Raw genomic sequence first — 12,552 nt, forward strand, 5'->3', positions numbered from 1 at the left:
GAAATTCACTTCATCAGGAATCAGCCCAGGTAGGGCTGTAGTATTGGGGAGTCCGATGGGTATCAGTCATCAAATCATCTAACAAGAAGACCAAACAGAGCTGTTCTTTATTAGGGTAGGGTTCAATGCGGTACATCAGATTCCTGTTGCTTTCAGAAAGTTCAGTGGTACAATATCACATATTCAAATCTCCATCAACTAACTTCTTTCCAAACCTTTCTCAAAAATCCTTAACTGAAGTAAACAGCACGAAAATGGTCCGATGAGAGTTGATGCAACGTTGCCGAATACGTTCTTCACAGCTGAATATAAATAAAAATTAATTTATATTTTCACGTTTTATGATAATACGCCTGACAAACAAATTGATTAAGTTCATAGGTATCGTGGGGGGGAAATGAGGGGTGACTCCTACCAATAGTATGTAACGGTGTAGCTGTCTGCAACGAAGACTTGATGCCATGAAACTGGAAAACTTCCCATTTGTTTCAGTATTTCAAGAAATGATCAAAAGATGTACTTGATGAACTGATAACTTGTCAAATTAAAGTAGAACAACCCAAATAATGCGTTGCATTTAGTGTAATGTGTTGCTGGCTTTTTTCAAACCCCTTGTACCGGATTTTACAGAATAAAATGTGGTTCAACGTTAACCTTGTCAAGGATGTGAATAATGAAGATATTTTACTTCAATAATCACTGTAGTTTTTCATATTAATCACGACCTATAAACTTGGATTGATCAATCCAGGTACTCATATAGGAGGTCCTGGATAGATGAAACATCAATACGCATTCACTTTTCAATGACAGAGGAACATTTGAAATGAACAGGAGGTAATTATACGTGAAAACTTAATTTAATACATATTAACATAATATCAGTTAAGAATATCATCCACACTTGTTTCTAAAATGAGAACTAGATATCATATATAATTTCAATAATATATCTTCTAAATAAAACATAGTGCAGTAAATGTTAGAATGTTCGTCGTGATATTTTTTGTTTTTCAAATAAAAAATATTAATAATAGTAGCTTTCCTTCAAGGGCTAAAATATATATAAAGGTACTATAGTTCATACTGCATTACACCATTGCACAAATATATATATACAATATCACACACTTGGGTAAACATTGGTTAACTACGCGACAAAATAATTTCACAATATGAAATATTTGTTTTCAGTTCAATTGTTTTTCTTGACAGCTAAATAATTCTTTAGGAGTCCACAAAGTCAATTTTTAATAATCTCTCGTTCCAGGCTGATAATGAGTTGAGTTGTGAGCGTTTTGAGATTGAATAGATCTGAAAAAATAAAATAAGATTAGTATTTCGTACAGTATTATGATTTTCTCATTTACAACACACAAAGATTAATAGAATAAATTACAATAAAACAGTTGTGCAAAACAAACACAATAAGAAACAATATGCTGTATGTTGGAATGTGATGGAAAGAAACAAGAAAAGTACCTTGCAAACTTGTAGAGGTTTTATAATTGAATAGCATGCATTGAGAATATCTTGAATAAATGAATCAGATTATCTCAATATTGATACTATTTTCATAATTATTGGCCCAGTGGGTAAGAAGAAGAAGGTATAGGAAGCAAGGATGATGTAGTCAGGTCGGTCACAGGTTGATGTATTTGTAAGAAGCAGAAAGTACGATTTCAAGGTTTTATGATTTATTTATTAATGTGTAACTTATAGCCGATTATATTTCTGTTGATGTTTTGAATTTAAAAATAATAAGTAATACGCGATGATGAATATATATTAGCCTATAGACTAAAGAAATCATTTTAAAGAATAAATTTCATGTTAAGAGCTGTAGTATGTGCTGAAATGTGCAAAATTGTGATATAATTTAAATGTTTTTACATTTCTCATCGGCAAAGTTTGAACTTAGAAGAGTCCATTCTTGAAAAGACGTACTATGCCGGCCACTAACGACAGGACAAACCTGTCGAACATGAGTGTCATCGGCGAAGGCTTCGGATAGAATTTTTTGAGGTTAGGTTTTTGTCTTGAATTTTTTTATGTTTATTTTTCTTCACTGCTTAAATTAATTTTTTATAATTATGATTTTCAGTGGTTTATTCATTGTTATTGGTTCTTTCATTGTTTATTTTAAGATAGAAGCTGCTGTTTTCGTTTGAATCCTTTCGCCTGAATGTCTTTTTCGTTAGAAGACATGTATTTTCAGACATTTTTGACAGACTTGTCCTGTGGTTAGTGACCGGTCTAAGGATACACAATCTATTAATACATTCGACTGTAAATGAAGAAAATGAAAATGAAATTTCAGCCAACAATTAAGCATGTAAGTGGAATAATTTTAATATATTATTTTCAATATTTTGATCTCAAACTGTGATAGAAGACAAAAAACAGGTAATAAAAATTCTGTCAAGATACCTTTTAGCGGGTTGATGGAATTGGCTAACTCGGAACTCGCCGACTCCATGTTAAACTACCGTATGAATCAAAACTGCTCTGATCGGTGTAGTATTGATTCATATGGCAGTTTAACGTGGAGTCAGCGAGTTCCGAGTTAGCCAATTCTATCAACCGCTTTTAGCACATGAAAATGAAAAAATACATACCTAGAGAATACAGAGATGGTGAACATCTATTAAGTCGGCAATAGTGGAGCAATCAGTTATCGCTTCCAAAATTCCCATAATTTTTTAATAGCAGCAGTATTGGTTGGTTCTTCATCACCGTTTTCACTATGACCTGGGGAACAAATTGCAAATTTATAACTCAAAAGATCAATGTAGAAAAATTTCCAAATACAGTAAATACAATAACTAGCGTACATTGAATTGAGTTATTAAGTTTAATTCCACGAAAACCAAACAGAGAAGCCTTCTTTTCCAAAAAATAAAAATAATAATAAATCTTCTCTGATTGGTTCTCGTGGTATTTAATTATGATTGAAATTTAACAGCCTGTTGTGCAACCGGGCCTAAGCTAAGCGTCCAAAATGGTTGAATTTCAGTGAAAGTAAGTGAATTCGTATGGATTTTTGTTGATGGGAGGGCCCCACCTCGCCTTATATAATTTGGAGCCGTCAATGGGCGTCACGACTGTTATAATATATCATCCAGGACCGAGATATATACATACTGTTATATATACAACATGCCCATTCTATAACTCGGGAGTTACCTGGCTAAAAACTGTTGTTCATATCAGAGTTTGAACCCGGGGTCTCTAGCCTGTTAGTTAAGCAAGCACTATCCCCTCTGGATCAAGGATCACTCCACTGAACTTGCAAACTTTCAGTGAGTTGAGGCTATTTCACACCGTCGTTGCTTAGAATACGTATTTTGAAAGACGTAGCCGTCATATATCCTAATGCTAAATCTACGCTATGGCGGTTTGAAATCAGCAAATTGATTAACATTAGGAGATAATACGTCAGCTACGTCTTTCAAAAGGCATATCTCAAGCTACGCTACGGCGGTGTGGAATCACCTGATACACCAGATCTAGCTCATGATTGGGTCGGAAACTTTTCAAACTGCCCTTGTAAATGAATGTGATAATGATAGAGCTTCTTAAAAGTTAAATTACTAGTACTCTTATTAAATTTCCATTTTGGACACGATTAGTTTCAAAATAATATTATTTAAAAAAAAAACAATTCTTTATTATACTACTTCATAATGGAAAGTTTAACCGAAACTAGTCGAGTCTGATATGAATATAATAAAAGATGAGATAATATATCCATTTGTTCAACACAGCATATCATACAATACAAAACAATAGACAAATAAAAATTGTCATAGAAACTAATTTAAAAAAAGATATTGGAAGAGCCCTTTCAATGAAATATGGATTTAAAGAACAAAATTAAACCGAGTTAATAAAATAAAATACAATGTGCCTATTAACATAAAATAGCGTATACTGTATCTGTATAGGCGCATTATATTTATTTATACAATAACATTCTTAATTATGAATAATTGGGGAAAGGAACAACAGGCTTAAAGCCCAAAACTGTTCCTTTCCCAAATTTAGATAGAAATTGTCCAAAGATAGGACAATAGTAGGCTATCTCGTTTCAATGTTGTTCTGTAATATTTTTATATTTTATTGATATGAGGGTTCTTTCAATACCTTCTTTTAAATTAATTTCACTCTGTATATGAGGGTACTAGTAATGATTTTTAATTAAACGAATCATAGCCTCTTTTGGACTAATTTTCAATCAAAATTCGGGAACGGAATAGTAAGGGCTATAAGCCTGTTATTCCACTTCCAATCATTTTATGATTAAGCTATGTGTTTTTGTCTCTGTTGGATAAATGAATAAACTCGCAAGTAGTCCTATTGAAATGAATGAATGAATAGCTCACTTGGTCCAGCAATAGCAGTAGTTGGCACCTCCTGGTGATCCTCGACGTCGGCATTAATGGGCAACGACACAGACCCAGGGTCATTCACAACCCCAGCATCATTCACAACCACCACCCGGCGAATCACAACCACTCTCCGTCCCTGCTCGTCCTCTCTCTCCTCCTCTCCCCCTGCTCCACCAGCGCCTCCTCGCGTCAATGCCTCCCTGTTCTCCTCGACGAAGCGACTAAGATCGAGGCAGCGTTGGATGCGCAGCGCTCGAGTCGACTGCATCAGTTCGGCGAACGAATCCACCGAACTGGCAGAGCGGTCATCTCCATCACCCGTGCTTACCGAGTGCGCCGATGCTGTGTTGGTCTGCAACTCAAATAAATAAATAGATAGATAAACATATTACGATGTAACTTGGTTATTGCGGCCTTAGCCATAACGTCATAACTGATATAACGTCATTTATTTATAGGTCCCGCCAAACAGCCAACAAACGATTTTGCTACATTGCAGGGGTAGGAAAGGATAGAGCTTCAATCAATATTACAGTGTAACTTGGTTAACTTGGTTATATGCCTCAGGCATAGCGTCATCACTGATATAACGTCATTTATTCATAGGTCCCGCCAAACAACCAACAAACGATTTCGCTACATTGCAGGGGTAGAAAAGGATAGAGCTTCAATCAATATTACAGTGTAACTTGGTTAACTTGGTTATATGCCTCAGGCATAGCATCATCACTGATATAACGTCATCTATTCATAGGTCCCGCCAAACAACCAACAAACGATTTCGCTACATTGCAGGGGTAGAAAAGGATAGAGCTTCAATCAATATTACAGTGTAACTTGGTTAACTTGGTTATATGCCTCAGGCATAGCTTCATCACTGATATCACGTCATTTATTTATAGGTCCCGCCAAACGATTCTGTTATATTGCAGGGGTAGAAAAGGATAGAGCTTCAATCTACGCTACACTATGATTTAACAGCAGTGTCTAAATTGCTCATGGTATGTTATGTTTTGAAGGGACGGATTCAAGAATCCAAAGGTTCAAAGAACTTCACACGTCAACCGAAGCTTATTGTGTGTCCCAAGTATGTTAGTTGGGCGAACCAATACCTGTGTTCTTTACAAGATCCAGGAGTTTTTTCCCCCTATAGTAACATTCATTCATCACCTGGTTGCTTGCAGCCAAACAGAGCCTCCTTGCCCCTAGTCCCTCGCAATCCAGTTGTATATGTTTGGCAGTCTCTCCAGACTGATTACAAAGCCTACACATCTGACTTTCATTTCTCAATCCAATTGTGTGAAGATGTTTCCTGAAGTGGCCATAACCAGTTATCAGAGCAATCAACTGCTTGACCTGACCTCTACCCGACCTCACAAGCCAGCTGGTGGAGTGAGAGCTTGCATCTGCTAGCAGCCTTTTGCCAAGTGCTTGACCAGGGTGACCTTGCAATTTCTGGTGATGTAAGTCCCTGGACCATTTACTTATTGTGTGAGAGGCAGTTGTTTTACTTATACCACAGCTTGGCTCTGGACCAAAGAATGGCATACTCATGTAATGCTCATGGTAACACAAACTAAAAGCATAGAGAAAAGATAGCATAGATTATGCTAAAAGGCTATTAAAACTCAATAAAAAACTATCAAAAGTACCCTTTATTGTACGTATTACAATAAAATAAAGGGTACTTTGGATTTTTTCAATTTGTTTTAATAATCAGTAGCCTTGAAAAGAAGAGTGAATACTAAAAGGTTATGTTTATTGATGTCTGTAAGGTGAAAGGTTAGATTAGGGGGTTGAGGTTTTCCTTTTAAATTGCAATATCCTGGTATTATTCAATTGTTTTGATGATTTTAGATCATAAACACAGAGAACAATAACAAGACCGTTAACTGCGCATGCGCATTACGATTTATTTTGGGCACTTGTGTTTTAACCAGTGATAAGAATAAGAATGATTTAATTACTTCAATGCATACAAACAATGCTATCGGTAAAGTCAAATTAATAATCTATTAATATAAAAATATAAAGGGAAGAACTGACTTAATAGGAAATCCACGAATGACGCATCATCACGTCTGAACTACTGGACTGATTAACTTGAAATTTTGCAAATAGATTCTTAATTTACCGAGGATGATTATAGCCCTATTTTAAATTCTTCAAGATTTTATTACGTAAAGTTTTCAGTTTGTCAAGTTCTTAATAAAACCCTTGCGGAGCACGGGTTACCTGCTAGTAATACATTTGAAATCTTGAAATAATGAAATGTAATGCAAGTTGTACTCGCATGTTGCCTACGGTAGTATAGAGTTGTGGGGAAGCACCACCGATTTCCATTTCCAAAGTTTTCAAACTGCAAAAGAGAGCTATTAGATACATGGCCGGTTTCAAGTATAATGAGTCTTGTAGAGAGGCCTTTGTTTCTTTAAATATTCTTACCTTACATCTACAAATTATCAATTTTCACCCACTTCCATAACTCGAAACTGGCCACAAATGCAGAAGTTCACAATTATAACACTAGAAGTAGAAACAGACTAGCTGTAAGACAGCATAGGTTAACATTATATGAGAAAATTCCTTCTTAAATTGGTGCTAAGTTATACAATAAATTGCCTGCCTGAGTTAAAGTCCAAGTCAATGAGCGTCAGCTTATTCAAAAAGAGTTAATACAGCTTTCTTGCTGCTAAGGCTTACTATAGAGTAAGTGATTTCTGTAATCCTTAGTACATATTAACACTTACAAGTTGTATAAATACAGGTATAGGCACATTGTTTTAATTATCTCGGTTTAATTTTGTTTTCTAAATTTATAATTCATTGATGTAAGGTATAATTCAATGACTTATTCTAGATATTTTCTGACGATGCTCAACTGTTTATTGTATTGTACTGTATGATATACTAAGTTGAATAAATGGATATCTTATCTTAAGTTATGAGCCTGCACTGCAACTGACCTGTCGTGAGGTAGTGAAAGTGCCCCAGTTTGTCGGGTACGGCTGCGACCTGGAGCCGCCACTGACAAGCGGTGTCGTGTCGTTGTCGCTATCGCTGTCCGAGTCTGACGGTGACGGAGGCGGTTCGTTTGCGGCGAACACCTTCCGCTTGCAGACGGGACACACGCGTCGCTTCCGCGTCAGCCACGGATCTATGCACTTGGAGTGATATGCTGCAATCACATCAATTATGTTTGTAAACAGACAAAGAAGTGAGATTTGGTACCACTTGCACAGTGTCAGTTTAAACTAAATTTAACTGGATTCTGTTTTCATATCAAGAGTCTCTTTCGTCAAAATGTGGTTCATTTCGAGTTTAAGCCACCAGCTGATTGAATCTGTAAAATAATTTACAGGCGATTCACCTGTATTGCAGGACCTTTTTGGAAGTGTGATAAAGTAATTTGTTTTACAGGACCTGTAAATTGAAAAAAAAAATGTTATTATTGTTTAAAGCACAGTATACATTACAAAACTGTGGTACGAACTGACCATGTGAACAGGGCAGAATTCTCAGTCTATCTCCCTCGATATAGTCTTCCAAGCAAATGGCACACGTCTCATAGGGATCGCCCTTATGGAACTTGGACGACGGAATTTGCTTCAGAGACGCATAGGGCAGTCTATGGCGCCTCGCTCGTCTTCTATCTCTTATGCATTTCACAACCTGCCACAAACAAAACATAAATCAAACAATCTTAAAATTCAAACAATGTTAAAAAACAAAACTTGAAAAGTAACAACCTTATTTCAAACTGTTACTAATCTAATGCACTACCTATCATTCATATAATTTGTATATAATTCAATGTAAAATAAGTAAAAAAAATGAATTTGAGAGAGGAATAATGGAGAATTCGACTGTTCTTCATCTCCTTATAAAATGTTAATGGTAACTCAATGATTGACTAGAAGTAGTATAAACAAACAAAGAAAAGTCATATAAATAAAGTTATTCAATCCCAAAGGTTTACAAACAAAAATAGATGTAAAATTTCAAATAAGGGCTTGGTTTGAAAAATAAAATAGGGTGTTTTCAGTGTTTAAAATTAGTGATAAAATGGAAAGTAGTGTGTCCTACACCAGTTTTAAAAAATCATGCCTGCGCCAAGTTGCTTGCCTAGTTGCTTACTGTTTATAGGATTTGAAAGATTGACAGTTTTTGGCTAATTCTGTAGCTCTCTCCCTTCTATGATTTGTCCACAACTTCGCCCTTAGGCTCAACTCACACTTACGCGACTCAGGTCGAGAAGAGATTCGACTCTAGTCGAGAGCATGTGTTTCCAAATGGTGACACTCAGACCAGTCGATTCTTGTCTCAGCGACGTAGCCATTTGAAAACACATGCTCTTGACTAGAGTCGAATCACTTCTCGACCTGAGTCGCGTAAGTCTGAGTTGAGCCTTAATGTTATAAAATGCAAATAAAAAGACATTTCTTTTTCTCAGCTATTGAATAACTTCATTTGTAGTTGTATTAATAAATAAATATGATTTGAAAATATCAAGTTGAGTTTAGTTTTGCCAGCCACGGACAAGTTTAGCAAGCCTCTGTTAATGAAGCGCAATGCTGGTGGCAGTGTTAAGTGAACGCGTGAAGCTGAGGCAAAGCAGAGCTGCAGTACTGACCACACCAACCATGAAACCGAGCATGAGGAAAAAGCAGAGGCCGACCACAATGGCGAAGGGCAGCAGCAGGTTGTCCACGATGAACGGGTAGTCGTTGTTCACTTCAATAAAGTACCTGCAACACGCAAACACAACAATTTGCAATAATTAGTAGACGAAACTCTCAGTAGGCAAAAGAATAGTTTCAAATTGTATCAACAGAATTCGTATTCATTGTTCAAGTATCAACAGATACATTAAAGCCAGTTACACACATCGATTTTTTGCCTTCGTTAGCCTAAGAATTCTATGGTCCGGTTGCACAAGAGCCGGTTAAATTTTAACCATGATTAGATCTAATAGAATTTATAAGGACGACAAAAAAACGTACGTCCAAAAATCGTTGTGTGTGTAACTAGACTAAGGCCCGGTTGCAAAAAAGCCGGTTAAATTTTAACCATGATTAGATCTAATAGAATTTATAAGGACGACAAAAAAACGTACGTCCAAAAATCGATGTGTGTGTAACTAGACTAAGGCCCGGTTGCAAAAAAGCCGGTTAAATTTTAACCATGATTAGATCTAATAGAATTTATAAGGACGACAAAAAAACGTACGTCCAAAAATCGATGTGTGTGTAACTAGACTAAGGCCCGGTTGCAAAAAAGCCGGTTAAATTTTAACCATGATTAGATCTAATAGAATTTATAAGGACGACAAAAAAACGTACGTCCAAAAATCGATGTGTGTGTAACTAGACTAAGGCCCGGTTGCAAAAAAGCCGGTTAAATTTTAACCATGATTAGATCTAATAGAATTTATAAGGACGACAAAAAAACGTACGTCCAAAAATCGATGTGTGTGTAACTAGACTAAGGCCCGGTTGCAAAAAAGCCGGTTAAATTTTAACCATGATTAGATCTAATAGAATTTATAAGGACGACAAAAAAACGTACGTCCAAAAATCGATGTGTGTGTAACTAGACTAAGGCCCGGTTGCAAAAAAGCCGGTTAAATTTAAACCATGATTAATTTCACAAGAACCAATAAGAGAAGGCCTTTTTGATAAGACGGCCGGATTTTCTGATAGTAAAAATACTACTGAAAAATTATTTCCGATTTTAGTAGTGACAGTGACAATGATACAGAAGCGGAACTGGCTGGGACTCTTGCTGAGGTATGGCGGCCTCCTTGTGACGGCAATGGAAGGGTCAGTGTAAGGGTGAGAGGGTGCTGGGGCGGATGAGAGTGAAGATGGTGGATGATATCAGGGCAGTCTATGGCGCCTCGCTCGTCTTCTATCTCTTATGCATTTCACAACCTGCCACAAACAAAACATAAATCAAACAATCTTAAAATTCAAACAATGTTAAAAAACAAAACTTGAAAAGTAACAACCTTATTTCAAACTGTTACTAATCTAATGCACTACCTATCATTCATATAATTTGTATATAATTCAATGTAAAATAAGTAAAAAAAATGAATTTGAGAGAGGAATAATGGAGAATTCGACTGTTCTTCATCTCCTTATAAAATGTTAATGGTAACTCAATGATTGACTAGAAGTAGTATAAACAAACAAAGAAAAGTCATATAAATAAAGTTATTCAATCCCAAAGGTTTACAAACAAAAATAGATGTAAAATTTCAAATAAGGGCTTGGTTTGAAAAATAAAATAGGGTGTTTTCAGTGTTTAAAATTAGTGATAAAATGGAAAGTAGTGTGTCCTACACCAGTTTTAAAAAATCATGCCTGCGCCAAGTTGCTTGCCTAGTTGCTTACTGTTTATAGGATTTGAAAGATTGACAGTTTTTGGCTAATTCTGTAGCTCTCTCCCTTCTATGATTTGTCCACAACTTCGCCCTTAGGCTCAACTCACACTTACGCGACTCAGGTCGAGAAGAGATTCGACTCTAGTCGAGAGCATGTGTTTCCAAATGGTGACACTCAGACCAGTCGATTCTAGTCTCCGCGACGTGACCATTTGAAAACACATGCTCTTGACTAGAGTCGAATCACTTCTCGACCTGAGTCGCGTGAGTGTGAAGTTGAGCCTTAATGTTATAAAATGCAAATAAAACGACATTTCTTTTTCTCAGCTATTGAATAACTTTATCTATCTGTAGTTGTATTAATAAATAAATATGATTTGAAAATATCAAGTTGAGTTTAGTTTTGCCAGCCACGGACAAGTTTAGCAAGCCTCTGTTAATGAAGCGCAATGCTGGCAGTGTTAAGTGAACGCGTGAAGCTGAGGCAAAGCAGAGCTGCAGTACTGACCACACCAACCATGAAACCGAGCATGAGGAAAAAGCAGAGGCCGACCACAATGGCGAAGGGCAGCAGCAGGTTGTCCACGATGAACGGGTAGTCGTTGTTCACTTCAATAAAGTACCTGCAACACGCAAACACAACAATTTGCAATAATTAGTAGACGAAACTCTCAGTAGGCAAAAGAATAGTTTCAAATTCTATCAACAGAATTCGTATTCATTGTTCAAGTATCAACAGATACATAAATAAGCCAGTTACACACATCGATTTTTTGCCTTCGTTATGAATTCTATGGCCCGGTTGCACAAGAGCCGGTTAAATTTTAACCATGATAGATCTAATAGAATTTATAAGGACGACAAAAAAACGTACGTCCAAAAATCGATGTGTGTGTAACTAGACTAAGGCCCGGTTGCAAAAAAGCCGGTTAAATTTAAACCATGATTAATTTCACAAGAACCAATAAGAGAAGGCCTTTTTGATAAGACGGCCGGATTTTCTGATAGTAAAAATACTACTGAAAAATTATTTCCGATTTTAGTAGTGACAGTGACAATGATACAGAAGCGGAACTGGCTGGGACTCTTGCTGAGGTATGGCGGCCTCCTTGTGACGGCAATGGAAGGGTCAGTGTAAGGGTGAGAGGGTGCTGGGGCGGATGAGAGTGAAGATGGTGGATGATATCAGGGGGGAGGGGAAATATTTCATGCTGAAGAGAATCGCACAGAACAGAGAGGAATGGAGAAGAGGGAATCATGTATGGACCTGCCCTAGGGAAGAACACTGATGATGATGATTTAGTTGTGTGTTCTTTTAGCAGTGTTGGTTTAAGGACTTTTAGGTTTCAAATCTCTTTTGAATTGAAGATGAGTTCAAAGAAGAAGAACATTACGGTAGTATTATGTCAATGATAAGGAGGAATTACATATGGGGGAATTTAGCAGGTAAAGCTTCAAGAAACATTCTTCTCTTCCTCCTTGCCTTTTCCCATTATTTGGGGTCGGCTCTCCTTGATCGAAGTGTCCAGTTCGAACGATCCTGGGTCGTCTGATTTTTCAGGTCCAACTGCTTCATATTTTAAATGAACGAAAACCTAGCCATGTGAGACGGGGTCTGCCTCTGCCCCTCGGCTGTGTCTCCATATCAAGTACTTTCCTTGTCATATGATTGGGTGAACGTCTATTTACATGTCCATACCAGCGTAATCTTCCTTCCATTATCTTCTCATTGACTGGTGCCACCCGGAAACTGCCCCGAACATGCGTGTTTCG

At 36.8% G+C, this 12,552-nt stretch overlaps 1 protein-coding gene across 1 annotated transcript in view; it reads right to left on the reverse strand.

Moving 5' to 3' along the window:
- Positions 1 to 841: 841 nt before the first annotated feature.
- Positions 842 to 12,552, reverse strand: part of LOC111054589 (E3 ubiquitin-protein ligase RNF167) — a 31,621-nt gene continuing 19,910 nt past the window's right edge. The window contains exons 6-13 of the mRNA XM_039440381.1: positions 11,288 to 11,402; positions 10,274 to 10,324; positions 9,034 to 9,162; positions 7,889 to 8,063; positions 7,358 to 7,569; positions 4,386 to 4,743; positions 2,619 to 2,751; positions 842 to 1,314 (exon numbers count right to left, since the gene is read on the reverse strand). Coding sequence (XP_039296315.1) covers positions 2,675 to 2,751; positions 4,386 to 4,743; positions 7,358 to 7,569; positions 7,889 to 8,063; positions 9,034 to 9,162; positions 10,274 to 10,324; positions 11,288 to 11,402 — 1,117 coding nt within the window. The 3' untranslated portion in view covers positions 842 to 1,314; positions 2,619 to 2,674. The remainder of the gene's footprint in view (positions 1,315 to 2,618; positions 2,752 to 4,385; positions 4,744 to 7,357; positions 7,570 to 7,888; positions 8,064 to 9,033; positions 9,163 to 10,273; positions 10,325 to 11,287; positions 11,403 to 12,552) is intronic.

Source organism: Nilaparvata lugens, chromosome 13 (genome assembly GCF_014356525.2).
Source record: "Nilaparvata lugens isolate BPH chromosome 13, ASM1435652v1, whole genome shotgun sequence".
Taxonomy (NCBI): domain Eukaryota; kingdom Metazoa; phylum Arthropoda; class Insecta; order Hemiptera; family Delphacidae; genus Nilaparvata; species Nilaparvata lugens.